We start from the raw sequence: 24,568 nt of genomic DNA on the forward strand, positions 1-24,568 counted from the left end.
CTTCCTGTTCAGCAAGGCCCCTGGAGGACCTGGGTTGGGCAGCTCCTGCCAAGCCCTCAGGTCCCTGACCAGGCAGGTGCCCTTTGCCTTCCTTGAGGGTCCAATCTCCTGGGCACTGTGGCGGGGCTGGGGTGTATACCTGGCATACAGGAAGCCCCTGGAGTTCCCTGCAGGCCTCAAAGCCCCCAGGACATGCTGCTCTGTGCTTTCTGGGGACAGAGAAGCCGAGACACCAACAGCAGTGGCCACATCTGCTCCATCTTAGCTCAGGGCCTCAGTTTGAGCCAGGGTGAGACTGTGGGCTCTGAAGTCCTGACCTTCACTCTGTGGTGGTTTATGAGAAGAAAGACGATCCCAGCTGGGAGCCCCTGAGCTCTCCTAGGTGGCCAAGCTCAGACTGGCATCGAGGGGCCTGGGGGAGGGGCGGACTGAGCTGCTCCCCTCGACGTCCCTTTAGGGCAGGGGGACTCGGTGCCATGGTAGGGAGTGCCTGTGTCAAGCAGCAAAGCCCCCTAACGTCGAGAGTCTCCTCCAGGGCCTGTCATGGCATCTTCCCGGCCAGCAACGTGTGTGCAGCCACCGAGGTACGCCCCGACCACTCCCATCTGTGCCCATCATGGACTCCCCATAGCACGAGCGAACAGCCAGCCCTGTTTATTTATAGGCTTTTTCAGGAAAAGCTAGCAGGGCAGCGCTAAGACAGGAAACCCAGTCCACATTTCAGGGTTTCCTTAAAACAGGCTTCTAAGAGTCGTATCTTTTTTTTTTTTTTTTTTTTCCAGAAAACAAAAACAAAAACAAAAACTTTTTTGCCAAAACGCCTCCTCAATAAACAACATGTAAACAGAAACAACTGCTTCAGTCTCTACACACATCTCATTGTGGCTTCAAGGGCTTGTCTGTGGCGGCCAGCAGGGAGGGTGGGCAGGGGCTATTCTCCTCCTCTTCAGGGGCATCCTGGGGGTAGACCACGAAACACAGCTCCTGGCCCCAGCGTGTCATGGACTCTGAGGACAGACAGATGGACCTTGGGGCCTGACCTCTCGGGATAGGGGCGACCCCCAGCTCCGGACACCTCCCCTCGGGCAGGGGTCCTCAGGGAGCTGTTCCGTCGGTACACATGGTTCTGGAAACTTTGGGTACATCTTGGGAAGAGACATGTGGCCGCGGCTGGGCCCTGTGTTCCCACCTCAGCTGCTAGGACACCCTGCTCTGGGGTGAGCCTCTAAGAAGGAGGTCCCGTTTCCAGGCCCCGGCCCTCTGTGCCGGGTGACCTGCGGCTGCCCGGCTCACCTGTGAGTCTGTGCACACACTTTGGTTTGCTTCTCCAGTACACTCCCAGAAAGAAAATGGGCACCCCCGTAAGAATGATGATGATGCCGACCCCACAGACCATAGGCTCGGAGATGAAGCTGAAGACCAACAGGAAGGCCCAGAAGACCAAGTATGCCACGGGGATGAGAAGGTTCACCTGGGGAAGGGGGAGCAGAAACACCGATGGTGCAGGACCCCCAGCTGTCTGTACCCCTGACCCCTGAGGGTCTGGGGAGTTTTCCTCCCTTCCCTGGGAGCTGAAGCCTGAACGGCAATTGCACCCACCTACCCCTCCTCTTGGCGACAGCCCAGTGTGTCTGAGGCCAGTTCATGCGTCAGGCTGTTGGCCAGTTTTGCTGAGGATTTTTCAAAGTCTCAGCGGCACCGAGTTCCACACAGCAGTTGTGTGTGGACTTGACGCTTGCGCTTGGCCGGAGGTCAGTGATTTTTTGGTGTTTCACATTTCAGGCACCGAGCACTTCTCCATATAAGGATTTATACACACACTGGGGCGGGGGGGGCCTTTGCTTTTAGCTCAGGCTATGGTCTTCTGTTTTTCTGGGGGCCCGTGGAATCCTGGCAGCCTTTGTGACCTTGAACAGTTCCCGTCTCATTTTCTTTAATTTTTATTTATTTATTTTTTTAGAGACAGGGTCTCCCTCTGTCACCCAGGTTGGAGTGCAGTGGCCCTAGGACCGCTCACTGCAGCCTCGACCTCCGAGGCTCAAGCAATCCTCCCACTTGAGCCTCCCAAGTAGCTGGGACCACAGGTGCGCACCACCACACCAGGCTAATCCTTTCATTTTTAATTTTTTTGCAGAGAGGAAGTCTCGCTATGTTGCCCAGGCTGGTCTGAAACTCCTGGGCTCCAGCAATCCTCCCACCTCAGCCTCCCAAAGTGCTGGGATAGGCATGAGCCCCTGCACCCAGTCCTGAGCCTCATTTTCCCCATCTGTACACTGGGAGCATTCACAGCTCTGTCCTCATGGGGCTGCTATGAGGAGTGGATGCCTCAGTGCACAGAGGGCCCTGAGCAGGGCCCAACACTCCACAAAAGCTGGCACCTCCCATCCCACCTGCCTCTGGTGCCCACTGTGGATACAGGGGTGGCTCTGGCAGCACCCAGCACGGGGGCCAGCCGTCCCAGGGCCTCACCTTGATGGGCTTGTGGAGCGCAGGCTGCCTCCAGCGCAGCAGCAGCAGGCCCAGGATGGTGACGCCGTAGCAGAGGTAGTTGATGAAGGACACGTAGTTGATGAGCGTGTACGTGTCGCCCACGAGCATGATGATGGCTGTGGCCGCGCACTGGGAGAGGACCTGGGGCTGATGGCCGGCCCCTAGCCTGCCTCCTGTCACCCCTACAGGATGAGCCCTGGCCCCACCCCACACCCCCAACCCGGAATGGCTCACCCCTGCCATTACCCGGAAGGTCCTGCATTGCCGAGTAACCCTGCCTCCACACCCTGCCTGGCCCAGGTCCCCCAACTTACACAGACGAGGAGGGCGGGGATGGGGGTGCAGTGTCTGACGTGGATCATGGCCAGCAGGCTGGGCAGGTGCCCCTCTCGGGCTCCAGAGAAGCATAGCCTAGTGTTGGGGCAGAGATGGGCACCGGCCACTTCCTGGGTCTCAGCTCTGGACCTGATGTCCCTCTTAAGCTGTCGCCTCTGATCTCCCACTCTGGGCCCAGCAGCCCCACCGGGCAGTTCTTCACCTTGTTCAACCTGCCTCCCTCTTGCTTTCTTTGCCTCTCAGTTGTGATCAGACACTTGTTACTGGTGGGATCATCACCCCAGCTTCAGGCGGATCCCTGCCCCTGACAGGTTTCCCTTCCTCTGGCCCCCCCCGCATGACTTGCGCACACCTGTGCCCAACCTTCCCTCCCCATGCCCACGTCTCCCCAGTGTAGTCACCTGGAGTAGGTGAACAGGTAGCCATTGATGCCTCCGAAGGTTGACAGAGCCACAGAGACGGGCATGGCCCAAGAAAAGTAGCCCAGCAGCTTCTCCCCGAAGGTCTGGGTGGGCACAGGAGAGAGGCTGTGTGTGAGGCCGGGGCAGGGGCCTGGGCAGGAGCCAGGGACCGAGCAAGGGCCCACTCACCACAGCCACCGCATTGGAGGAGAGCAGCTCCTGGGGGGACATGGCTGTGAAGTAGGCGATGTTGGTGAAGGTGTACACGAAGGTCACCAGTGGGATGGAGATGAAGATGGCGCGAGGTAGGTTCCTGGGGACAGGCAGTGGAGTGTGTCAGCGTCACCTCCTGAGGGTGCAGGACCCCGGAGACCCAGCCACGGGAGAGGCTCAGAGTCTCCATCTCTTGTGTCTGCTGGGGGTGTTGGGGCAGGAAAAGGGGCAGCAGTGCTGCGTGAGACAAGGGGACCCTGCTGTCTGCCCTGCCCCATCCCCACCTGGACACAGGCTGGTAGGATGGGAGATGGGGAAGGGGCCCCATCACATCCTGAGGACACGGTCTGATGTCTGTGCAGAAAGACAAAATTGCATACAGCCAAAATCAGCCTGGAAAATTCCCCAAAATGGCCCCAGAGCCCAGTCCGTAGACCCAGAGTCTTCCTGGAACTCTCCAGTCCCAGCTCGTTCAGCTGCAAAGGTTCACTGTCAAGATCCCTGGCTGAGCATCAGACGCAGTCATTGGCTTCATTCGTAGGGACCATATTGTGTGCATATGCATAATTTTAGGCCAAATGCAAATCTCTGGATCTATTTACAGCAGGATGATGATATTCAGCCTTTCTGAGGCCCTGCAAGGGGCTGTGATGTGTCCATAGCCAGAGAAAACAGGGCCAGGCTAGAATGCAAGCCCCCCGGCTATCTTTCCGGGGCCATTTTTGCAGGGCAACAGGCGTGGGCCACCGAGGACCAGCCTGAGCCTCGGGTGGCAGTGGAGCTGAGCGGAGAGGCTGCCTCTCCCACCAGAGGGCCTGGATGCTTCCCAGGGCCTGGTTGGGGGCCCCACTCACTTTCGGGCGTCAACCATTTCCTCAGTGACATAGTTGAGGAAGTTCCAGCCACTGAAGGCGAAGGAGCCTTGGAGGAAGGCCAGGGCCAGGTGTCCCACGGAGGGCGTCATCCAGAAAGCAAAGGCATTGCTGGGCCTCAGCTCCTCGAAGTGTCCTGGAGGCCCAGAAGTCGGGGGTCAGCACTATCTCCCCAGCCCGGCCCTCACCCCCACTCGGCCCTACCTTGGAAGATCTGGAGAAGGCCCATGCCGATGATGAGCGACAAGGCCAGCAGCTTCCCGCCTGTGAACATGTCCTGGATGCGCGTGGCCCAGCGCACGCTGGAGCTGTTCACCCACGTCAGGAGCACTGTGGAGGGAAGTGGGGGGTGGGCGCTGAGGCCAGGACCTTTTACATTGGACCATGGCCAAGTCCAGCCCAGGTGGCCTGAGAATGGCACCCCCTCCAGCTGCTGGAATGCAAGAACCCCAGGTCCAAAGGGAAATCTCACCCCTCTATCCTCCCACTCAGGACAGGGTGGGGCCAGGCAGGCGGCTGATCTGGGGACAGCGGCCCAAGGGGGACACTTACTCAGGCAGGCCATGGACAGCACCCGGGAGGCTGTGGTAGGGGGGATGCAGTTGGGGAACACGGGCTGCAGCACGTAGTTGGAGAAAGTCATGGAGATGACAGCCAGGCTGGTGGGGTACATGATGAGAAAGGCGCTCCAGAGCAGCAGAAAGCTGGAAGGAGTGGGGGCGGGAGTGGCTCAGGCGGCCCAAAGCCCTTCCCAGCCAACCCGGCCCTGATGTGTGCAGCAGGGCTGCCCTGGGCCCGGCACCCGGGGGCTGGCGAGGCTGCCAGAGGCTGGCACCAGTCCAGGGAGGCAGGGTTGACCTTGTTAAGGTCTTGTGGCTGCATTGATAGACTGTTTTAACAGAGAAGGTGTTACACGTACTTAAACATTGACAGTGTTGTTGTGGGGCAGGCGCTGGGAACAACATGGGCACCAAACACTCGCTTTTCTTTTCTTTTCTTTTTTTGAGACGGAGTCTCGCTCTGTTGCCCAGGCTGGAGTGCAGTGGCATGATCTCGGCTCATTGCAACCTCCGCCTCCCGGGTTCACGTCATTCTCCTGCCTCAGCCTCAGTGGGACCACAGGCGCCCGCCACCACGCCCAGCTAATATTTTATATTTTTAGTAGAGGCGGGGTTTCACCGTGTTAGCCAGGATGGTCTTGATCTCCTGACCTCGTGATCCGCCTGCCTCGGCCTCCCAAAGTGCTGGGATTACAGGCATGAGCCACTGCCCCCAGCCACCGAACACTTTTCTAATGACAACTAGGCTCCCCATGGGATGCAGGCTGTTTCCTTTGCCAGGGTCTCTGTCCCCAGACCTCTCAGCTTCAGCCCTGGCTCTCGCAGAGTACTGTGGCTGAAGATGGGTGACTCCGAGCTGTGTCCCCCTGAGGGAGACCTATGGGGTGCAGAGACTAGACCTCACCAAGAGCCCTGGCTGGGCGTGGAGAGTGATGGATGCCCCTTCTACCTAAATCTTGCCTCTGCAGGGTACCCAGGCTGTGAGTCTGACATGTTCTCAGGGGCTCTCCTGCACCCAGGGGTGGGTCTGCCCTTGGGGGTGGTCCTAGCCCCTGGCCAGCCCTCCAGGGAGAGGACTGCCTCATCGGGGACATCAGCCATCTCTGGATCACCTGCCCCTTGCTCTGCACAACCATCCCCGCTCGGCTTCTGGGACATCCTAGCTCCCTGGCCCTCCTCCCCTGCCAGGCATCCCCTCTGCCCACCCCCTCCATGTTCTGTGCCCAGGGATGAGGTCCTGGCCCTCTTCTCTCTCCCGAATGTCCTCTCCAGGCCTGAAGCATGATTATTCTGCTTTCTTGGGTCCCAGCCCCTTTGAGGACCCTCTCCCCAGAGGAGAGTGCCAGAGATGCACCCAGAGTGGCATGCAAGCCCTGGCAGGTCCCCCCATGCAAGGCTGCCCAGTTAAGGACCCCTGGCTCATATCCCTCAGAACCAAACTTTGTAAATTTCAGCCCAGACTTTTCCTCTGAGCTCCAGACCATCTAGGAGCCTCTCAGTAGGGAAGTGGGTGCCACTCTGGCTGCACCCACCTCTCCCAAGCTGGCTGCCCAGTCCTCTCAAATCAGGCTCCTAAATGATTTTAGAATCTGCCTGTACCTTTGCAGCTCTTGCCACAATGCAGCTGAACAAATACAACAGCTTCAATCCCCCGATGCCCTCCAAGCTCCGGTGCCTGCCGCAAACCCAACCTGACCTCACCTCTAGCTACAGCAGACTCCCTGCGCTCGTCTGGGCCACCACACCCTCTGTTCACACTTCCCCCGTCCTGGGATGCTTTCCTCACTGGTCAGCTAGGCCAGGCGGGGAAAATTCTCTTCCTCCCAGCCTCCGGGCAAGCATTGCTTTCCTGGGAGTTCTCCCTAGGTGGCGCACACCATTCTCTTTGCTGTGTGGCTGCTGCCTCTTGCACACACTCTCAAAGCAAGGCTCCTCCAGGCCTTAATCCCATTTAAGGGGCTGCTTCCTCTCTGTTCTGTGAGCAGCTTGAGTACAGTGACAGGCATTTCTATCACTGCCTCTCCACCCCCAGGCTCACAGTAGGTGCTCAGCAAATGTTCCCTGGTGAATGAAGGAAGGATAGCAGAGTGCTATGGAAAGGAGACCTCTGGCCGGGCGCGGCAGCTCACTCTTGTAATCCTAGCACTTGGGAGGCTGAGGTGGGTGGATCACCTGAGGTCAGGAGTTCAAGACCAACCTGGCCAACATGGTGAAACCCGGTCTCTACTAAAAATACAAAAAAATTAGCCAGGCACGGTGGCGGGCGCCTATAATCCCAGCTACTCGGGAGGCTGAGGCAGGAGAATCACTTGAACTCGGAAGGCAGAGGTTACAGTGAGCTGAGATCATGCCACTGCACTCCAGCCTGGGCAACAGAGCAAGACTCTGTCTCAAAAAAAAAAAAAAAAAAAAGGGGCACCTCATGCAGGGTATATGATAAGAATATCACACTTCCCTCCTTGCTCCTCATGCAACATATGGGTTTACCAAAAACGAGGCCCCTCCTCGCCTGGGCACTCATGTTACCTAGGGGTTTCAGACAGTAAGCATCCCCTCTCCTTGAGTATAAGGCAGGGGGTGGGGTTCAGAGGGACCTCTATTTTAAAGGAGATTCAGAGACGCCCAGAGGCCTATAGGAGTGCCCAACACACATCAGTGGGGTGGGGTGGGCCTCAGTTCCACCTGCCTTGGCCTCAGAAGGCTGTGCAGCACCCGCACACCCTTCTCTCCATCCATCCCCACGACCTCCCTAGGAAGCCGGAAGCAGGAGTGGAAACGGACGCCAGGGCTCATTTGGCCATCCCGTTTCTGAGAGGGTGTGTACCCGCTGGTGCCCCACACTCACCCAGCCAGGCCCCCGAAGATCTCTGTGACGTAGGCGTAGTCCCCGCCGGACTTGGGGATGGCGACTCCCAGCTCTGCATAGCAGAGGGAGCCCAGAGCTGTCACGCCCCCACCCAGGACCCAGACGAACAGGGCCAGACCTACGGAGCCCGAGTGCTCCAGGACCCCCTTGGGCGAGATGAAGATGCCCGAGCCGATGATGTTCCCTGTTGGGGGAGAGATGGGGAGGCATCAGGCCTGGGGTCCCCTTCACAGCCTGGCCTTCCGTGTGGGGATCTGCCTGCTGCCAGGAGGAAGAGAGCCCAGGGTGCTTCCTGGAGGAGGAGGAGGCAGGAAGTGGGCTGGAGGTGTGGAATGCCACTGGCCCCCAAGCCTGGCAAGTGCCATTCTGGGCTTATTATCTGCCCCTTCCTCAGTCCCTGACATGGGAAATGGCACCTCATCCAGCTGGCCAGGCCCCTCTGCCAGAGACGGGCCTCATCTGACTTCCTCAGCCCTCCATTGCCCCTGTGAGGCGGGGCCAGCAAAGTGAGGAGGCTGAACTACCTGTGTGATGGCAGACGGTGGCTCTCCAGGCACCCCACAAGGCCCATGCTCAACCCTCACGTCTACTCAGAGCCCCAGGCGTATCAGCCTGCAGCCACTTGTCCTGCCTCCAGCCCGCTGGCCAGAGCTGGCCCCTAACATAGGACTTCAACCACTCTCCTGCCGCTTTCCCACCGGCCAAAGTCCAAACTCATGGAGTGGCTCAGGAAGTAGCACCTCCTCCATGAAGCCCTCTTTGACCACATCAGGTTTGGGCTTCTCTTCCTCCTTCAGTTTCCTCTCCTCTCCTCTCATCTTTCTTTCCTTTTCTTCCTTCCACTTCCTGGATTCAAGCAATTCTGCCGCCTCAGCCTCTCCCAAGTAGTAGGATTACAGGCGTGAGCCACCACGCCTGGCTAATATTTTTTGTATTTTTTTTTAGTAGAGACGGGGTTTCACCATGTTGATCAGGCTGGTCTCAAACTCCTGACCTCAAGTGATCCACCCGCCTCGGCCTCCCAAAGTGCTGGGATTATAGGCGTGAACCACTGTGCTCGGCCTTCTTTCTTTCATTCAGACAGGGTCTCGCTCTGCCACCCAGCAGTGGTGCGATCATAGCTCACTGCAGCCTGGGACTCCTGGGCTCAAGAGGTTCTCCCACCCCAGTCTCCCTAGTAGCTGGGACTCCAGGTGTATTACCACACCCAGCCTTTTTTCTTTTTTTTTTTTAACTTTTTGTAGAGACAGGGTCTCATTATATTGCCCAGGCTGGTCTCCAACTCCTGGGCTTAAGTGGCCCTCCCTGCTTGACTTCCCAAAGTGCTAGAATTACAGGTGAGTGCCACCACACCTGGCTAATTAAAAAAAAACTGTAGACTTGAGGGGTTCCGCTATGTTGCCGAGGCTGGTCTCGAACTCCTGGGCTCAATCGACTACCCACTTTGGCCTCCCAGAGTGCAGGGATTACAGGCGAGAGCTACTGTGCCTGGCCCCTCTGCTTTCTGACATGATGGGAAACGTTCAGAGGGGCCAGCTGTGGTCTGTAGAACGGGTTCCCAGGATGAGCAAGACTCGGAGTGCCTGCTGAGCCCTGAGCTCCGCAAAGAGGGACAATGTTCTGGGTTATATGGATCTCACCACCTGTGGACATGAATCAGGTAACCTCACTGGAGATCTGTACTAGGGCCTGTCCAAGAAGAAATAAACCCGGAACCTCGGGCGCTATGAACAAACAGCCCTGGTAGCACCTGCGGCTCGGCCTCTATGCAGTAGCCACACCAGACCAGGTCCTGAGAGGACGGGTCCATCTCCTTCAGAGCGGAGCCCGCCTCCTCCACCTGCCGGGCCCACAGGGGGCTGGATAAGGACACGGTTGTAGCCGCCAATTTGTATTCACTCCTTGTCCACGGTGCTCCCCCACCGCCCCCCCGCCCCCGCCCCGGCCGACACAGATTTCCAGTCTGGACAGCTACGACGCCCCACTCGGTTTTCCAGTCACATCCCAGGAGCCCTAAATACATCCAGATAAGGATGCACTAATTCCCGTGCCTCAACCCCCAGAGGTAAGCTGTACCCTTAGTCTACTTCTCGGGGGAGAGAAGTGCCTCCCTCATCTGGCAGCGGGGTCCAGGCCTGGGTGGGCTGTAAGGTTTCTAAAGAGCCTTTGAGTTCCCTCCATCCGGCAGCAGGGCCTCTGTTCTCAGGACCTGGCGGAGTGGGATTTGCCGAAAGCCAGGGAGGTTGGAAGCCAGCGGGGACTGGGTGGCCTTGGAAGGAGCTGAGCATGTTCACGCTGGGAGCATCCCAGGCCCTGCGCCACCCACCCTGCAGAGAGCCCACCATGCTTCTCCTTGGCGGGGCCTCCTGGGTGGAGCTCCGGGGGAAGCCATATCTGGCACCCGATCTTCCAGGGCCGTATCACTAGCCTCGTGCCCAGTGGCTGAAGACTCGGATACTGGGCTCGCCAGGGGTGGGGAGGCCACTATTGTTTTGAACACGTGGCCTCAGGCCACAGTTCAGGACTTCCTCCCTTGTGACTCAAAGGACCATAGGCTAGCCAGTGTCTCTGAGGTCCTTAGGGGTTTCTCCCTCTAGGCCTAGACCACTCGCAGCATCTCCCCCAGGATCATGTTTGAAGGGGGCAGAAAATCACATCATGCACCCCCCACACTGGCTGCTCCTGGCACCGTGAAGGGTGGGTGGGGCACCGCATGGAGCAGCCGGGGCTGCGGGCTTGGGCATGGATGAGGGAGGGGGCTGTGGACAGGGATGGGGGCCTCCAATGCTCCAGTGATTATAGGAAGGGTGTGGGAGGGACTGGTGGATTTCTTTTTTCTTTTTTTTTTCTTTTTTCTTTTAGTAGAGATGGGGTTTTGCCATGTTGACCGGGCTGGTCTTGAACTCCTGACCTCAAGTGATCCACCCACCTCGGCCTCCCAGAGTTCTGGGATTACAGGCTTGAGCCACCATACCCAGCCAGATCAGTGGAGCTGGAAGGGGGCTGCCGGGGTTCCTCCCAGTGGTGAGGGAGGGTCTCCCTTCCCAGACTCCGTATTTCAGCCAAGCAGATCTACCTGGTTCCGGAAGCAGCAATGAAGAGGCCCAGCCCTTGGGGGAACCTGGTTTAAAGGGGCAGGAACTCAGAGTGGAACAGGATGAGGGGGCGCAGGATGGGCCTGGAGATACCACCGAGCCCCTGTTGGGTGTCTGACCCATGGCTGACCAGAGACATGCGGGTTCTGAGGCCTCTACGTTCCTGTCCACCCAGTGGGATGACAGCTCAGTGGTCCCTGCAGGTCCTCCAGGTGCCAGAGCTCCGGGCAGGTAGGCGAGGAAGTGAGTGTCCCCCAAGTCATCCTTCCCAGAGTCTCCACCACCTGCCCCTCTTCCTTGAGCCTTCGCTGGGTAGCTTTTATCACATTAAGATGTTTGGCCTGATGGGGCTTACTCGGCTTCTTGGAGGAACGAAGAAAGGGCCATTGTTCCCCATGGCCACTGTGGTGCACGCTGACCTATTTCTGGAGGCAGTGGCAGACCACGGAGGTCACAGGGGCGGCCCGTGGAGGTCAAGTTGCAGAGCGAGCCACTTCCCGTGGTGTGTGTGGGGAATGTGCAGTCTGATTTGGGGAGGCGGCAGGGAGGGCCTGTCGGGCCAGGACACTGGCACCAGTCCTCATGCCTTGAAGCACATTCCGCACCCGACAGTGTGACTCAGGCTAGTACTGCCCTTCTGAGCCCCAGTTTCCCCATTTGCCAGGTGGGGCCACTGGGCTAGGGGGCAGCAGAGGGCTAGTCCAACCCTGACTTCAGCAGGGAGGGTGCACCCTGCATGTCTGTGCTGGGCCACGGAAACAGTCTGCTCAGGGGCCCTGTCCCCCACTGTGGTAGGCCTCTCCCCAGCTCACTGGTCTCCCTGAAGCAACACCACCTCCAGGAAGCTCTCCCTGACCAGTCACCTTGGCCCCTGCAATCTGGATGTCGCCCCACAGCCGTGGTACCTGGATGATGGCTGGAAAGGGATTCTTTTATTCGATGCAGGCATTATCTTGATCCCGTCTGGCACATCAGAGGCCATGGAAAGTGCTTTTGGATCTCACTACGCACTGCCATCTGCCTTGGAGACGCCCTAGGCAGCCCCATCTTTCCTCTGAGACCTGAGTCTCAGGGACCCCAACACCGCGGGGTGACCAGCTGAGGCCTGGGTGAAGCCTACCCCGCCAAACGCACGGGTGTCCTCACGTCCTCACAGCAGGCCTGTGTCAGATACCTTTAAGGGACGACTGTGACCTCTGAGGTCTGGGCAGCACCCCAGGGAGGTGAGTGGGGACATCCAGGATGTGCCTGGAACTGCCACTTGGCCAGCAGCCGCCTCCAGCCTAACCCACTTTCCTTTGGAGACAGGAGATGAGCGGAAGTACGCAGCCCTCTCCGGCTCATTCAGCCCAGCCAGCCCAGCCAAGCAAACCTCGCCCGGGGCCCTGTCTCCTGGCTGAGGCTTCTCACGGTCACCAGTGAGTTCCACGTTGCCAAATGCAACCGTCGAGCCCCAGGCCACGTTATTGACTCATCAGCAACATGTGGCAAGTGGATTGCTTCCTCCTCACTCAGCCTCCTGGCCTCCCCCAGCCTTACCGGCTTCTCCTTTTCAGAATCCCTTATCTTGCTTGACTTCTAGACACTGGGTGCCCAGGGCTCAGTCCTGGGGCTTCTTCTTTTTCTTTCTATGCTTTCTTGATTGATAGATAGATAGATAGATAGATAGATAGATAGATAGATAGATAGACCTCGTCTATTACCTTGACTTCTGCTGGCAACTCCTAAATTTATATCCCTAGCATAGACCGCTCTGCTAAATGAAATCTGTGTATGCAACGAACCACTCAGCAGCGGACATCATAGACTTTCCATGTTCAAAATGGAATTCCCGACTTTCACCTCCTTGCCCACAAAGTGCTCCTCTCAGTCTTCCCTGATCAATAAATGGCAAAACATCCTCCCAATAGCTTGGACCACAACCTTGAGTCACCCACGATTCCTCTCTTTCTCCCCCAGGACATGCATTCCATCACAAATCCTTTGGCTGTCATCTTCCAAACTCATCCAGAATGGAACCTCTTCTGACACCACCATGGCCACCGCCCTGCCCTGAGCCACTGTGGTCTCTTGCCCGGGGAGACCCAGGTAGCCTTCTGAATGGCCTTCCTCCTCCTCCCACTTATTCCCCCCACTGCCTCTTCTCCATAGTGAGTCCTGCTAGCCCCATTCCATCACCCCTCTGCTCAAAGCCCAGAGTTCCTGCCTCACAGCGAACAAAAGGCAATGCCCTTAACATAGCTTGCAATGCCCTGCTCACACTGAACCCCACCCCAGATCTCAGCTCATTTCCAACCTGAGATCCCACACCCTGGCTCTCTCCATCCTCCTTCCTGGCTTCACTGTCTGGTCTCAGCACTTAACAAGACACGCATTCAGCTTGTTCATCTTGTTTGCGTGACTCCCACACCGGGATGGCAGCTCCAGAAGATGGATTTTGTCTGTCTTGACCCCCATGGTGTCTCTGGCATGTAAGCCAGTGCCTGACACCATTCAGTATGTAGTGGTTGAATAGTGGTCCCGGAGCACACTGAGGGTATCTGAGCCCAGGGCAGGTTGCCTCAGTTTCCTTACCTGTAAATGGGAGTGTGGTGGGGAACAGGCAAGCCCTGCACAGTTCCCAGTGCCCAGTTCCCAGTGCCCCGGTGAAGAGGGGCTGGGGTTCTGCAGAGGTCCACCCCCCTGGGAAGCCCAGCCACCTGCAGCCCTGGAGACCAGGGAGGGTCCTGGTTGAGGCTGGGTGAGCAGGGATTGGTTCCTGAGGAGATGAGGTTCATGACGTCAACTCCTGAGTCCCTGAACACACATCTGGCCCACAAACCCCTGCAGGAGCTGGACTCTAAAGTCAAAGAGAGAGCAGAGGAAGGGCCTGGTCAGCAGACCCAGGGGGGACTCCCACTTTGGAGGACCTGGGTGTGTTCCTTGAGTTGTGGATCCTGCGAGGGAGCTGGCCGAGGTTCCTGGGTCAGTATGAGAGGTCCTATGAGTCCAGCCGCCGAGGGGGAGGCAGATTTCCCTGGCCATCTGTTTGTTTCTCCACCCGTAGTGGAGTAGGATAGGAGCTCAGTGAAGCCTAGTTGGACAAACTCCCAGCTCAGTCCCCAGTCCTCCCCCATCAAGGGCTCTGACTCTAGCCCCAATTTGCCCAGCATCAGAACAGTGTAAAGGGCACCAGGACTAGGCACAGCGTAACCCTAACACTCTGGGAGGTTGAGGTGGGAGGATCACTTGAGTCTAGGAATTTGAGATCAGCCTGGGCAATATGGCAAAACCCAGTCTCTATAAAAAATACAAAAATTAGCCAGGCATGGTGGCAGGCGCCTGTGGTTCCAGCTGCTTGGAAGGCTGAGGTGGGAGGATTGCTTGAGCCTGGGAGGTCGAGGCTGCAGTGAGCTATGAGCATGCCACTGCACTATAGTTTGTGCTATGGAGCAAGACCTTGTCTTAAAAATATAAAATAAAATAAAATAAAATAAAATAAATAAAATAAAATAGCCGGGCGCGGTGGCTCAAGCCTGTAATCCCAGCACTTTGGGAGGCCGAGAGGGGCGGATCACGAGGTCAGGAGATCGAGACCATCCTGGCTAACCCGGTGAAACCCCGTCTCTACTAAAAAATACAAAAGACTAGCCGGGCGCGGTGGCGGGTGCCTGTAGTCCCAGCTACTCGGGAGGCTGAGGCAGGAGAATGGCGTGAACCTGGGAGGCGGAGCTTGCAGTGAGCTGAGATCCGGCCACTGCACTCCAGCCTGGGCGACAGAGGGAGACTCCGTCTCAAAAAAAAAAAATAATAAATAAAATAAAATAAAATAATAAAGGGCACCGGATTGGGAATAGAGTCCAAATCTGGTTCCGAATCCTGAGCCTACCACTTGGAGCAGTATCATTTCACTTCCAACCTTAGTTTCCACTCTGTAAAATGGGTATAAAAATTCCCACCCTGCAAGGTGGGCATGAGATTCAAATGAGATAACGGAAGAACACGTTTTCATAAGGTAGTAAGAGGTGTTTTTCTGAACAAATGTTGGATGTGACCACGTCCTGCAGAGCCCCTGCCCCAGCCAGTTCTATTTCCTCCAGCCTGGCCGATTCCCTTCCATCTGCGCTTGCGGTGGCCGGTGGGCACTGCCCTAAACACACTTGACGTGAGTCTCACGCCGGCCCATAGCCTGCTCTTCCAGGTCTTCCCATTTTCGAAAGCCTCACTTCCCAGTCTGAGCTGGAGCAGAGGGTATATGTGGGAGAGAGTGATAGGATCTCCTGGGAGGGTCGCTGTGGAAGTTTTGGAAATAACATGTTCAGTAATAGTAACAAACCAAGGTAGATTATGAAGCAGGACATTGGCTGGGCAGGGTGGCTCACACCTGTAATCCCAGCACTTTGGGAGGCCGAGGCAGGCAGATCACTTGAGGTTAGGAGTTCAAGACCAGCCTGGCCAACATGGTAAAACTCTGTCTCTACTGAAAATACAAAAAATTAGCTGGATACAGTGGTGCGTGCCTGTAATCCCAGCTACTCAGGAGGCTGATGCAGGAGAATTACTTGAACCCTGGAGGCGGAGGTTGCAATGAGCTGAGATTGCGGCACTGCACTCCAGCCTGGGGGACACAGCCAGACTCTGTCTCAGAAAAAAAAAAAGAGAAAGAAAGAAGAGAGAAAGAGAGAGAGAGAGAGAGAGGGAGGGAGGGAGAAAGAGAGAGAGAAAGAAAGAAAGAGAAAGAGAGAAAGAAGGAAAGAAAGAAAGATGAAGCAGGATGTCAAGTTTTTAAGACTTTTAAAATATGACTTTCTAAAATATGACGCTTTGCAGACATTTTTGATTCTGACCAGGCTCCCCAGTGTATTGGTGGAGAGAGAGTGAGCCCACCTGGGGCAGAAAGGTAGGGTGGGCTGGGGAGGGGAGACCCTTAGGACTTAAGGTGGGGAAAGCAGTGCAGACCCCAGCTCAGTCCTCATCTGCCCAGTCCCCACCTCCTATCACCTTCTGGTTGAGGTCGATCTCTCCTTGTTTTTTCCTGCCCCGTCCAGCCTCCTGCCTGCTGTAACCCTCCAAGGCTCCCCAGGCCAGGCCAAGACCAAGGCTCCCCAAGACCACCACTGAGTGCCCTGGGCTTGGGTTCTGTAGCTGAATTGGTTAGCCAAGTGGCCCTTCACCCTGGCTCAGTCTTCAAGGTTTGGAGGCCAAGGTGGTGGACTTGGCACAGCAGGAAGGAACTGAAGGGTGGGGGAGCTGTCAGGGCAGGCCTGGGCTGCATGGGAAACTTAGAGTCTGTCCTAGAAAAGGAGGGGGTGATGGTGGAGTTGACCTTCTCCACTCCCACCACCACCACCTCCACCATCACCACCACCACCACCACTGTCGCCGCCGCCACCACCACCACCACCACCACTGGGGCCCCCTTCTGGGAAGAGAGGAGCCAGGCAGCCTCCCTGTGGCCTGGGGAGGATGGGATGTGGGGAGGGGATAGAGTAGGAAGACAGGTCAAGGATGCTGGGCTTAGCTGAGAAGCCCAGGCAGAGCTGTGTCTCTCTGCACCTGCCTGGCGCTGTAGCTGGCTCTAGGCCTGGTCTCAATCCTATGACCCACTCATGGTGTGAGCTTCCCCTTCCCTGGAGGACAGTTCCTGGAGGGGGTGTGGGCCAAGAAAAAGCTCTAACCAGCACCCTGGCCAAATCCCTGGAACCAGCCCTTCCTTCCAGCAGACCGTCTGTCAGGCAGGGGCATCCTAGGCCAAGAAGCTCCCAGGGCCAGGTCCGGACCAGGTTCTAGGAGGCAGCATTCTAAGGGGAGGCGGTGAGATGGTGGAGTGACCTGGCCAGGGGCTGTGTTCAGGGGCGACTCTGGATGGGAAGAGCTGCTAATGTGGGGGTGGGAGAGGACGAGGTGAAGATGCTGGGTCTGCCCTACTAAGCCTCCAAACTTTCTCCATCTCCAGGGGTCTGAGGGTAGGAGGACAGTGAAGACACAAGCGGCTCACACTGGCAGGGGACCGGGAAGACTGGCTGGCAGTAAGGTGAGAACAGTCGAGGCCCCAGTTACTCATCCCCCCAAACCATCTCTCCTGTCCCTCCCTGGAGGGGCTCAGAGGCACCCTGTGTAGACAAAGAAATAAGTCTGGATTAGTCAGTATCCATGACTTGGGACAGAGTGGAAAAATACCACTGCCATTCCCATGACTCCTGAGCTCTCTGCCTACCCAGAAACCCCTATGTGGGGGCAGGAGGACATGGACCCATTCTCAGGTGGGGACTTTGGACCCATTCTCAGAGGGAGACTTTGGAGTCCAGGGCCTCCAGACCAGGCGAGTGCCCAGTGCCCACCAGGATCCCAGCCCAGGGAGCAGCCGGCCTTCTGCAGGCTGGGTCTGCCCACTGCTGCCCCCTTCCCCCAATTGCTGGCTAACCCGCTCCCTCTCCTGGGCCCTGCTGCCAAACCCTGCAGTCATTGCCTGCTCTGAACATCCGTCCCCTCTGCGCCGGCTGCGAGCTTGTTCACTCTACTCACAGGCCCTCCTGCTTTCCAAGAATAAGTCACTGCACTGCGTGGCACCTGGACCCTGCCCACAGTAGGTACTCAGACTGACGACCCACAGTTCAGAACTTGGGGAGCTCAGCCTGCCGCAGCCTGACCAGCCCCTACACTGGTCAAGTTCCTGCGCTAATTGCAGGACTGCGGTCATCGCCATTTCACAGATGAGGAAACTGAGGGTAACTGCCTTGCAAAAGCCCCGCAGCAAAATCGAGTCAGGAGGAAGAGTCCAGCGGTGGACGGACCCAAAACTCCCCCAGGTATAGGCGGCAGGGAGGTGGGAACACGGAGCTTTGGCACCCTGGGCCAGCAGCCCCTGCCCTCCCAGCAGTCGTAGCGCTCTCTGAGGCCAGAGCAGGTTCCCCAGGCAGACCCGTCCGAGCTCCCGGAGAGGCGGCGCCCCTCGTTCGGCCTCCGCCCGCCCGGCGCCCGCCCACCTGGGTCCCGCTCACCGATGATGATGGTGCAGGCGCTCAGCAGCCCGATCTCCTTCTTGAGCGCCACTCGTTCCGAGGCGCCGGGGACGGGGCCTGGGACCGGGGAGGGCGAGGGCGCAGGGCTGGGGTTCCCGTGCTCGCTCGGCTGCTGCGTGTGGCCGGCCATGTCGCTGTCCCGCCGCGTTCCCGCTCCCTGCGCTGCCCCGTCTGTCCGGCCGGCCGCCCGTCCGTTTGTCGGTCGGTGAGCTCACGGCCCTCGCAGTCGGGACAGCGCCCACAGGCGGGCGCATGCGCTGGCGCGGGGCCCGGGACTGGGGCCCCCGGGTGGCGGGGGCCCGGGAGGGGCGGAAGGAGGGCCGGCCCGCAGCCCCCTCCCCCGCCTCCCTTAAAGGGAACGCCCCCTCCCCCAGTCCCGGCCTGGGAAGGAAGGAGAGGACTTGGGGCAGATCTAGGAAGGACTTCCCAGTTGGGCGAAGGAAGGGACCCTCCAGTTGCCTGAGTTACATCCATTCTTGGGGCGGGGTAGGGGAGCAGAGCTCCGAGACAAGACAATCCCTGCGCTCAGGGAGGTCGAGGGGGACGGCAAGAATAGGAGCTGGCCGCATGTGGGCATCCAGTGTGTGCTCCCTTTCGTACTCCATGCCTGCATGGGGTGTGTGTGTGTGTGTCTGTGTGTGTGTGTGTGTAGGAGACAGCTCCCAGGGTGAGTCCATTCTACAGGCGGAAGCTGAGGCCCAAAGATTAGTAGCGATCGCCAAGCAAGTGCAGGGCTGAGACCAAACCCTTCCTCGTGCCCCCTTGGCTCCCAGGCGGACAACCTCAGGAGGGGTGGGGGTTGAGGTCTGGAACTCCTCTGAGGGGTCTGGGTGTCCTATGCACCCTGGATCAAAGGCCTGAGGGTCGAGGTGAAGATCTCGGGGGCCCTCATTCTCATCACAGGGACTCAAGGCCCGTGAGGAGTCCTGGACACTGCTCTCCCACCCCACCAGGCTCTGGGCCACCTCTGGCCCGAGGTCCCCACTACTGGATCCTCGTCCCAGGTCAGAGTGAGGGCTCAGCGGACTAGAACTCGTGTCTCTGGTGCAGGTCCCCCGCGATCCAGCCCGGCTCAAGGAGGCCAGGCGACCTGAATGCCTGGGGGGACATGGAGAAGGAGGCTGTGGTCGCGGGAGAGGGTCGGGCGTGCCGGGATCCGAGGGAGGCTGCCTCCTCCCGGAAGCCGTCCGGACTGTGCAGTTGAGGCCGGCGGAGCAGATCCAGGAGGGCCGCGTCGGGGCCACCGGGGCGGCGGGCGGGGCGAGCCTGGCACGGTGCTGCCGGCGGCGGAACAGCCTTTGTTTCTTCCTGGCGGCCGCCGCGACGCGCCGTCCCCTGCATGTGGATGAGGCCGCGCCGGGCGCCCCGTCCTCCCCCCCAGTGGCGGCCTCTGGGTTTGCTGGGTCCCTGCCACGGGTCCGACGGCCGCAGGGTGGACCCGGGTGGGAAGGGGCGGGGGCGGGGGCGGGTCCCGGGCAGGGGCGGAGCGTGGAGGTGGGAGCGGGGCGGGGCCGGCGTTTGCAGGCGTACAGGAGCTTCGAAGTTGGGGGCGGGGACTTGGGGTAGGAGTAGGAGCGGGAGGATCCAAGGTGGACGTGCTGGGTGGACGCGGAGGGGGAGGCCACCCGGCGAAGCTGCATCCCTCTCGCTTCTGTCGTCGGAGTCCGGCATTCTTGGCGCCCTCCACCTCCAGCCCCAGAGACCATTCAGAGGCCGAATCTCTTAAAGGAGCCTCGCGCAGGTTGGGAGCAGCCCTGGCTCCGGAGACCCCTGATTGTCGCGGGTGTTAGGGGCCAGGGGCCTCGACCTTCTGGTTTGACTATCCCCAGCCCCTCAGTTGCCCTTGCAACTCTAGGGTCTGCTGGGAGAGGGTCTAGCCAGGGCTGGTGCAGTCAGGGGCAGCTTGCCAAGGGGCAGGGGCTGGCGCAAGCCTCGCAGCTCTGAAGCCTGTGGTTTTCGAGGGTGTCTCTCTGGGACCTGGAATGTGGAGTATGGGTTTGTGGGGGAAAGGTCGGCCTACAGCTTTGCACAGGATGGAGTTTGTATGTTGTCGGCCAGGCCCCATAGCTCAGGAGGTCCTTTTCGTGGAATTGAACTAGAACCTGCAAACTTCAATGGGAACAAAAGGTTAGTAGGATTGGTTTACCATCCAAAAACCAGTCAGCGTGATTCTCCGTAATAATAGAGAGAAAAAAGGAAAACCTCAACAGATGCAAAAAGCAGTCATCCGTGATTTAAACAAACAAAAGAACTCTTAGCAAATAGAAATGGAAGAGAGCCTCCTTAATCTGATAAAAGTGTCTATCTAAAAACAAATCTCCAAGAAACCAAGAAACAAACAAAAACCCTACAGCTGACATCATGTTTAATGGTGAAAATTTGAATGCTTTCTACTGAGATTGGAAATGAGAAGGGATGTTGGCACTCATCAATATTCTATACAATGGTGTACTGGAGGTCCTAGCCAGAGCAATAAGGCAAGAAAAATAAGTAAAAAGGTATGAAGATAGGAAAGGGAGCGATAAAGCTGCCATTCACATGTGATGTGATTCAGTAAGTAGGAAAAAAAATTACAGGTTAATTTAAGGAAGATAAGTTCATTTAGCAAAGTCACTAGATAGAAGTTTAATATACAAAAACTAATTGTATTTTATATACTAGCAATAATTAGAAAATGAGATTAATAATAGCATAAAATCAAATACCTAAGAATAAATCTAGTGAATAACGTGTACAATTTTTATGCAAGAAACTACAAAACATTTCTGAGAGAAATTGTTAAAGACATAAGTTAATGGAGGGATATACCATGTTCATGGATTGAAATTTAAGATGTTGGTCTCCCCATTGATCTATAGAATTGATAAATACATCCAATGTAATTTTGATCAAAGCACCAGACAACTTTGTTGTTGATTACAAGGCTTTTTTGGAGGGATGAAACTCAACAAGCTGATTCTAAAAAGTATGTGAAGAAGAACAAATCTGGAATACTTATACTACAGTAAGGAAGACAGTGTGGCATTGATGCAAAGAGAAACAAATCTATTGGTGGAAGAAAACAGAAATCCAGAAACAGACCCATCCTGGTTTATTATGACAAAGTTGATATTGCAGAACAGTGGAGAAAGGACAGGCTTTTCAATAAGTGGTGGTGGATCTATATGTTGAAGGAAAAAACCAAAACCCTTTTAATGTCACCCTTACATTATACTCTAAAACCAGTCCCAGGTGATGTACATGTGAAATGTAGGTGTGAAATGTGAAACAACAAAGCTGTTAGAAGAAAACTTAGGGGAGAGAATAGATACATTTTCTTAGACACAAGAAACACAGTAAGAAAGTGACAGATTGGACTACATTAATATGAGAAACTTCTGTGGGTCAAAAAACATGATTAAAGAGGAATGAGTAAACCACATATGAGAGAAGTTATTTCAATACATATGGCTGATAAAGGACTTATATCTAAAAATATAAGCATATAACTTGTATTGAAAAGTATGTATCAAGTCAACGGAAAAAAGTTTTAAAATAGGCCAAACATGGTGGTTCATGCCTATAACCCCAGCACTTTGGAAGGCCAAGGCAGGTGAATCACTTGAGGTCAGGAGTTTGAGACCAGCCTAGCCAACATGGTGAAACCCCGTCTCTAGTAAAAATGCAGAGATTGGCTGGAGGGTGGTGGTGAGTGCCTGTGGTCCCAGCTACTCGGGAGGCTGAGGCAGGAGAATCACTTGAACCTATGAGGCGGAGGTTGAAGTGAGCTGAGATCATGCCACTGCACTCTAGCCTGGTCAACAGAGTGAGACTCCATCTCAAAAAAAAAAAAAAAAAAAAAAAAAAAAAAAAAAAAGGACTTTAAATAGGTGCTTCCCAAAAGAGGATGTCCAATGACTGTTAAACTCCTGAACAGGTGCATCGGGTATTAGTTTGGGTCTTTCTACTTTTTTTTTTTTTTTTCCTCTTCCCAAGGCTGCCTAATCTCTAGCCAGTGTCTGTCTTTTTGACTGATAGGTGTGTTGCTTAGTTACTTTGGCCCCCGTGAGTTTGCACCTTGCCTCCATCCCATAATCCTAAGTACATACATGATATGCAGCTCATATGCATGAGCCTTAAGTAGCTGATTATCATAATGAGGTTATGTTAAGGATACCTTTTCTCTCCAATGCGCATGCCCATTTCTGAAGAGCAGCCCCTTACTGGTTTGGTCGGGATCCTGCCAGCCATGGGGTCCTGTTCACCTTTATTTTATTTTATTTTTTTGAGACGGAGTCTCGCTCTTGTCATCCAGGCTGGAGTGCAGTGGCACAATCTCAGTGGCTCACTGCAAACTCCGCCTCCCAGTTCAAGCAATTTTCCTGCCTCAGCCTCCCGAGTAGCTGGGATTACAGGCACCTGCCACCATGCCTGGCTAATTTTTGCATTTGTAGTAGAGACTGAGTTTCCACCATGTCTGCCAGGCTGGTCTTGAACTCCTGAACTCAGGTAATCCATCTGCCTCAGCCTCCCAAAGTGTTGGGATTACAGGCGTGAGCCACCGCGCCCAGCCCTGCTCACTTTTTTTTTTTTTTTATCTTACTTTTGTTTTGGTTGCTGAACCTTTGCTTTTTGTCTGGCTTCTTGCTCACCTGCCCCTTCACCTTGCTTCTTCTGCTCTCTGCTTTTACTTATTCTACCCTTTATCCAACTTTCAATTCCCTTTGCTATTTTCCTGCCTCATTTTCCCTGGTCTCCTATCTCACTTGGACAATGGCAGATTGATAAATGACAGATGGGAGTCAGTGGATAAATTCTTCCCTCTACCTCATCCCAGATGAACTGTTACGAATCACATTCCTTATAAAACCTCTTGGAAGATGTTACTACAAGATTCAGCATCAGCTGCCTTTGGTACCAAGTGGTGGCCAGCTCTGAAACTCACCCTCATACTGGCTCTCATGCCTTCCCTGTTCACTTCCTTTCCCCCTTACTCTTGATTCCCTGTAATTGTACCCCCCAATTAAGTTCTACCTAAGGCCAGGCACCGTGGCTCATGCCTGTAATCCCGGTACCTTGCGAGGTTGATGGGGGACGATTGTTTGAGGCCAGGAGTTTGAGACCAGCCTGGGCAACATAGTGAGACCCCATCTCTGCAAATAATTTAAAAATTAGCTGGGCATGGTGGTGCACACTTGTAATCCCAGCTGCTCAGGAGGCTGAGGTGGGAGGAGCCTTTGAGCCCAGAAGTTTGAGGCTGCAGTGATGAGCTATGATCGCACCACTGCAGTCCAGCCTGGATGACAGAGCCAGATCCTGTCTCTAAAAACACAAAACAAAACAGAAGTACCTTCTAGGCTTTTGCCCCAGGCACTGCTTTCTGGAGAGGATGAGCTAAGATACACCCCTAGGTATGTCTCCAACAGAAGTAAACATATAAATGTACTAAAAGGCGTTTACGATATCATTCACAGCAGTCTTCCTAGTAGCCCCAAACTGGAAACAACCCAGATAAACATTCACAGTAGAATAGATTAACATGTTTAGAGTACATGTAGATTCCGGAGTTCTGTGCTACAAAGGTAATGAACAAATTACTACTATGTTGCAGCATGGTGAATCTCATAAACAATGTTGAACAACAGAAGCTGGACACAAGATTACATTTCAGGATGATTCCATTAATTTTTTTTTTTTTTTTTTTTTTTTTTAAGAGACAGAGACTCAGCTTATCGCCCAGGCTGGAGTGCAATGGCATCATCATAGTTCACTCAGCCTCCAACATCTGGGCTCAAGTGATCCTCCCATCTCAGCCTCCCGAGCAGCTACAGCTACAGGCATGCGCCACCACACCTGGCTAATTAAAAAAATTTTTTTTTGTAAAGACAGGGTCTGGCTCTGTTGCCCAGGCTGGTCTTGAACTCTTGGGCTCAAGAGATCCAGTTCTGGGATAATTCCATTTATAATTCTAGAATAGGCAAAATGAATGCATGATGTTAGAAATCAAGATAGAGGTTTATCCTTACTCTCTTGGGGGTAGGAACTGGGCAGGGGCATGAGGAGGGACCCTGGAGTGCAGGTCATGCCTGACTTATTAATCTGGGTGCTGGTTTCACGAATATGTTCAGTTTATGAAAATTCAATGAGGTGAACACTCTGTGATTGGTGCATGTTTGTGTGTGTGTAGATTACACTTTGACAAACATGGGACATTACACATGACCTGGGCAGGGTCCTGGGTAGGTCAGGATCTGCATGCTGGGAGAGGATCTGTGGCCTGCTCTGACTCTACCATCCCTTATGGGTGTTAAACTCACTCAGCACTCCCATGCCACTTCCATTCTCTTTTCCACTCCCAGGTCCAGCCCAGGTATTCCCTCAGGCAGCCCCAGACTTTCCTTGGTTTCTATCATCCTGAACCCAAACCACTCCCTCTCCAAGCTGCAAGCACCTGCTAGTTGATGGCCCCCTCTCTGCTTCTGTCTCATGGATTCTCAGCCCTGGACATTGTTTCTGTTGTGCTTGCCTCCTTCTCTCTCTCCACCTTCTCTGGCCTTGCTCTGCATTTCCTGCCTCCTCTCTGCACCCTCCCTGGGCCTCCCCCCAACAACCATGTTCAACCCTTGCACTGGTGGGCCAAGGGCGCAAACACACACTCAAGCCTCACACCCGGGAGGCCTACATATTTCCAAGTTAGAGATGAAACTGCACCCACAGTGCAGCCCTCATTTGCACCTAGCCCTGCAGCCCGCCCC

At 55.5% G+C, this 24,568-nt stretch overlaps 1 protein-coding gene across 1 annotated transcript; it reads right to left on the reverse strand.

The window, feature by feature from the left end:
- Positions 1 to 446: 446 nt before the first annotated feature.
- On the reverse strand, positions 447 to 18,111 carry LOC105495588 (solute carrier family 7 member 10). The gene is made up of 11 exons (XM_011765320.2): positions 17,814 to 18,111; positions 7,718 to 7,922; positions 4,865 to 5,016; positions 4,517 to 4,642; positions 4,295 to 4,448; positions 3,417 to 3,540; positions 3,228 to 3,331; positions 2,805 to 2,901; positions 2,470 to 2,619; positions 1,294 to 1,471; positions 447 to 1,007 (listed from the first exon to the last, which is right to left on the reverse strand). The coding sequence occupies exons 1-11, from the start codon at positions 17,962 to 17,964 to the stop codon at positions 877 to 879; spliced, it is 1,572 nt and encodes a 523-aa protein (XP_011763622.2). The 5' UTR covers positions 17,965 to 18,111; the 3' UTR covers positions 447 to 876.
- Between the last annotated feature and the right edge of the window lie 6,457 nt (positions 18,112 to 24,568).

This window comes from Macaca nemestrina, chromosome 20 (assembly GCF_043159975.1).
Source record: "Macaca nemestrina isolate mMacNem1 chromosome 20, mMacNem.hap1, whole genome shotgun sequence".
NCBI classification, from domain to species: domain Eukaryota; kingdom Metazoa; phylum Chordata; class Mammalia; order Primates; family Cercopithecidae; genus Macaca; species Macaca nemestrina.

Bases quoted from the DNA above. Each gene is read 5' to 3' on its own strand.
- LOC105495588 (XM_011765320.2), bottom strand. From the start codon at position 17,964: ATGGCCGGCCACACGCAGCAGCCGAGCGAGCACGGGAACCCCAGCCCT. The intron at 2,620-2,804 runs GTAAGTTGGGGG...GTCCTCTCCCAG, and splicing joins TCCCCGCCCTCCTCGTCTGT to TGCGCGGCCACAGCCATCAT. The intron at 1,008-1,293 runs GTGAGCCGGGCA...GTCTGTCCTCAG, and splicing joins GTGTGTGCACAGACTCACAG to AGTCCATGACACGCTGGGGC.